At 54.4% G+C, this 4,168-nt stretch overlaps 1 protein-coding gene across 2 annotated transcripts; it reads right to left on the bottom strand.

The window, feature by feature from the left end:
- Positions 1-583: 583 nt before the first annotated feature.
- IZUMO1R (IZUMO1 receptor, JUNO) lies at positions 584-3,011 on the bottom strand. Of its 2 annotated transcripts, none has more exons than XM_087434029.1 (4): positions 2,847-3,011; positions 1,889-2,077; positions 1,311-1,446; positions 584-1,152 (listed from the first exon to the last, which is right to left on the bottom strand). In XM_087434029.1, the coding sequence occupies exons 1-4, from the start codon at positions 2,982-2,984 to the stop codon at positions 884-886; spliced, it is 732 nt and encodes a 243-aa protein (XP_087290155.1). In that variant the 5' UTR covers positions 2,985-3,011; the 3' UTR covers positions 584-883. The 2 variants fall into 2 exon arrangements, with proteins under 2 accessions (XP_087290155.1, XP_004427495.1); XM_004427438.3 differs by having other exon boundaries at positions 1,311-1,448; positions 1,870-2,077; positions 2,847-2,984.
- Positions 3,012-4,168: the final 1,157 nt, after the last annotated feature.

The following is a 4,168-nucleotide window of genomic DNA, read 5'->3' as shown; positions in this document are numbered from 1 at the left end:
TCCAACTACCTCATTCCCCTCAGCAGAGAGGGAAACCAAGACAGTCTTAAACAAAGGTTAAAGCACTTGCCAAAAGTCATACAGAAAGTGGTCAAGCTGGATTAGAACTCTGGCTTCCAAAATTCCAGACCAGTGTGTTAAGATTCTGGGGTTAAAAGGAAGAGGGAAAGCCGAAAGCAGTTGAGGCAGCTGCTTCAATCTTGGTGTCCAAAATAGAGCCTATGGGCTGGGTGGCCCCATCCTCATCCTGGCTTTGGGTCTTTTGTACGGTGTATCCCTTATTGAAAAAAAAGGAGATGTTGAAAGGACTCCCATCAGAGAGGTGTTGTGAGGATTAACAAGAGGGCCTGGCACATGTGAAGAAGTTAATTATTATTATGGTAAGTAACAGCCAACTCTGCGACTTCAGTACAGCAGGCAAACTGGCTTCTTCTTTGTGTAGCTTGACTCCTTGACCATAAAGTGAGGACGGCGTGGGTCATGCAGAGAGGAAAGGTCAACTGCCGTTTTATTGGAGGCACCGTCATGAGACAGGAGGCCAGGGCTGTCACCATCAGCTCTGCCAGGGAAGGGGGAGGGTGTATACTGGAGGAGAAGGGCCTGGAGTCCCACTTCAGAGCCCCACCATCCGTAAAGGCAGGAGGGGGCAGGTCACCTTGGCCATCCAAGCCCCCAGCTACCTTCCAGGGAGGAAAAGGCAGAGCAGAGCAGTAGAGGGGGCCTAGAACCGAATGTGCAAGTTCTCAGGCACCAGCTCCTGTAGCCTCAATGTCCCACCAGCTCCCCAGCCTGTGCTGAGTCACTTAAGGAAGGGACCCAGGAAGGAGGCTGCCATGCCATAGGCGGGGGAGTGCAGGAGTGTGGGTGGGAGGAGAAGGGGCTCTCAAGAAAGGAACAACAGGAACAGAGAGAAGGCCATGAGAGTGTGGGAGAGTTCCCAGGACCGAGCAGGGCTGGCGAAGAGGCGGGCCACGGCCTCATTGGGGTTGCCATGAGCAGGCTCAAACCACTTCTGCAGACACCGACCACTATTCCTGCGCTCAGGACTCGCCTTGAAGGAGTTGCTCCAAATCTTCTCACACAGGTCAGCCGGAGTGGGGAAGTAATGGGGGAAAGGGTGGCAGTGGGCCCTTGCAGGGCAGCGGTTCTTACCTGTGGGGGGTTGAGGCACGGACAACTTACCTTCCACTCCTGTCACCCTCGAATCCCCATCATTTGCCCTGAGGGAGCACAGGGTGCTTGCACCTGCCCCCAGGGGGGGTGCCTCCCAGGCCCTGCTTTCCCCCTGTGCCCTGTCAAGTGCCACTCACCTCCACTCCAGTCCCAGCCATGAAGCCAATTGGATTTGCAAGTGTAAGACGTGCGGCAGTCTTCCCACCACTGCTCACAGTCCTCCCTGCAGAGTGGCGCATCCAAAATCCGCTCTCCCTGCCTGCTCAGGTCCACCTGGGTGCAGGCACAGCAAGAGACAAGAATACTAATAGCAGCAATTTGAAGACTATGGATAGCTAGAATGGTGCTTGTGCTAGGTGCCATCTGAATATATTCTCTTATGAAGTCTTTAAGTATGATTTTACAAACGAGAACAATGAGGCTAAGAGGATGAATAGGTTTGTCCCAGGCTGCACAGCTTCTGTTCCTACACACAAAAGATGGGATTCAAATAGTCCCTCATCCTTTGTTCTCATCTAACCAGTCTCCCCGCATGTCCTTCTCCAGGGCTGGAGGCTGCTTCCTCTCCAACCCTTTCCCCAACAACAGCCTCTGGCTCTGCTCTTGTCCATAGGAGGATGTATCTCCTGTTCCTGCTAGTACCCTGGAGCTCAGGCTCTTAGTAGCAGGGCATTGTATGGATGTGTCTCCTGCCTCCCCAGCCCAGTCTTCCCACCTGCTGGATCCAAGGCCCCAGGTTCGGGGAGCACTCGTAGAAGCAGACAGCTTGGAGGAAGTGCTTCTGGCAGCCCGGCATCATCAAACCACAGTGAACCAAGCTGAAGTTGTAGAGCAGGGACACATTCAGGTGGGCTTTCCAGCTGGTGTTGGCTGTACAGCAGGCATTCTCCTTCCAGGGGATGCACTGAAGGTGGAGGAAGAAGCAAAAGGCGTGTGTGTGTCGGGGGTGGGGGTGGTAAGAGGCAGGGGGTTGAAGAGTGTCTAGGGCAGAGACATAAAAATGTCCCCCACAAGAGGACGTGGGCAAGTGGGATGCCTTTAGGCTAGCATCCCCCTGTATAGAGGGAATGCTGATAACTTGTCAACATTCACACCCAAAGGGCACCTGCACGCTGACTTCCCTGCCACAGGCTGCTGCAGTCCCCTAGAAACGTGACTTCCAGGATCTCAGCTCCTGAGGGGCAGCAGAGGAGCCTCATGAGACCCTGGGGAATGTGGGGTTGCACTGGGTGGGAGGGCACCATAGCTGAGAAGGGCTCACGGGTAAATGCCAGCTCTGCTCCTCCTCCCTCATCCCTGTCAATTGCCTTTAGGAGCCTGAGGAGAGGTCCCTTAAGTCATGGATTTCCCCAGGGCCTGTTGGTAGGAAGGGTGGAGACGGAGGACCTCATTTGTTTGAATCTATGCTGAACCAACCATGGGCCTCTGGGATCACCATCTACCCCTGTTCCCCGAGTGGCCGGGCAGCTGGGAGATGGCAACTTTGAATCGTTTGGCAATTATGGTCTCAAAAGGTCATAGTCCCCTCCAGTGGACTTTGCCCAAATCCCAGCCTAAGGAACCAAATGAGTCAGGGTTGATGGGGGTTTAGAAACCATCTTGGTATTTGTGTCCCTTCCTTGATCTGCCAAAGCAGCCCCCTCCCACCTCTAGACCGGGTCTGGCCTCTGTACCTCCTCGTGGAGCTTGTCTTCTGGGCCAGGCTCTCGCTTGTGGTGCGTGGTGTTCATGCAGACATTGAGAAGCTCGTCCCCAGCCCAGAGGGGCATGACTGTCCACAGCCCTAGCAGGAGCTGCCAACAGCATGCCATGGCCTATTGCAGAGAGGAGACCCACTTGCTTACGTGATAGAGAGGACACCCTGCTCCATTCCCTTCACTATCCTAGGGAGCTAGTATGGCTTCAAGGCTCCCTCAAGTGACCATGACACTTTGGCTGCTCCTAGGACCTCTGTTTGAGGCAGCATCATTAAATGTCAGGGCAGGTGGAATAAACCTGACAGGTCTGACACCTGCCCCCAACAATTGTACAGATGCAGAAACTGAAGCCCAGGGTTGGGGGAACAAACCAGCCCTAAGGTGAAGATCAAGGGTAGAATGGTTCCAGCCTTCCCTGGGGGAACTTTTCCTGACCCTTCTCCACTTGGAGGCAGCCTTTACCAACTGAGCGACTTATAGGCTGGGAACTCAGAGCTTTGATCCTGGTCCACAGCGAGCCCCCCCATGCTGGCTGAGTGACTGAACAAATGCTCAGTAACCAGATTTTACCTGGAGCAAAGGGCATGGTGGGACTGGGTAGTGTGACAAACGCAATCCTTACCCCCTCGAGTGTCAACCCTAACTTCTGCCCCTCTGAGGGGTCCATGGAGGGCCCATAGCTCCTCAAGCAGCTGGTCCCCTCCCCAGTCCCCTCTTGCCAGAGTCCCGTCCCCTAGAGAAGTAGTTTGCTTCTAACAGCCTCAACCTATCTCAAACCCAGCCTGAGCACAAGTTGGGGCAGCCGTGCACCCAGGGGCCTTGCTGGCATGTCAGATCAGGGAGCATGCCCAGGCATGAGTCAGATGTGAGAGCCTTCCACATCCAAAAGACAATACTTGTTATAGGAATGAGGAGACCGGCTCTTCCCTTGGTGTTTCTTGAGCACTATGTTTCCAGCTCTGGTCTAGGTAGTACTGGTAACAGGAGGGAGTGGAAAGAGAGACCGAAAAAAAAAAAAGGGCAGAAGAGCACTCTGCTTCAAGCACCTAACCCTTTAGGAAACAAGGCTCCCTCAGCCTTCACCCACCCAGGAGCCCATGGCTCCCTCAGTCCCCCAGGCATTGCAGGAACCGGCCATGGACCCATCATGGTGAAACTGAAAACCTCTGGCCTAGTCCGAGTTTAGAGCCTCAAACATCCCAGGGTGGAGACTTCAGCCCCACCTTCCCAGCCCATCCTCAACTCTAAACCTAAGTCTGCTCTCTCTCCTCGGCACCAGTTTCGAGCACAGACATGGC

Source organism: Ceratotherium simum, chromosome 7 (genome assembly GCF_057802395.1).
Source record: "Ceratotherium simum simum isolate JZ-2026a chromosome 7, ASM5780239v1, whole genome shotgun sequence".
In the NCBI taxonomy this organism is placed as follows: Eukaryota; Metazoa; Chordata; class Mammalia; order Perissodactyla; family Rhinocerotidae; genus Ceratotherium; species Ceratotherium simum.
The sequence above is the reverse complement of the archived record's forward strand: the minus strand, read 5'-3'. Positions and strand labels throughout refer to the sequence as shown.

Coding starts and splice junctions, on each gene's coding strand:
- IZUMO1R (XM_004427438.3), bottom strand. CDS start 2,984: ATGGCATGCTGTTGGCAGCTCCTGCTAGGGCTGTGGACAGTCATGCCC. Junction 1,449..1,869: donor GGTGGGAAGACTGGGCTGGG/GAGGCAGGAGAC, acceptor GTGCCTGCACCC/AGGTGGACCTGAGCAGGCAG. Junction 1,153..1,310: donor TGGCTGGGACTGGAGTGGAG/GTGAGTGGCACT, acceptor AACCCCCCACAG/GTAAGAACCGCTGCCCTGCA.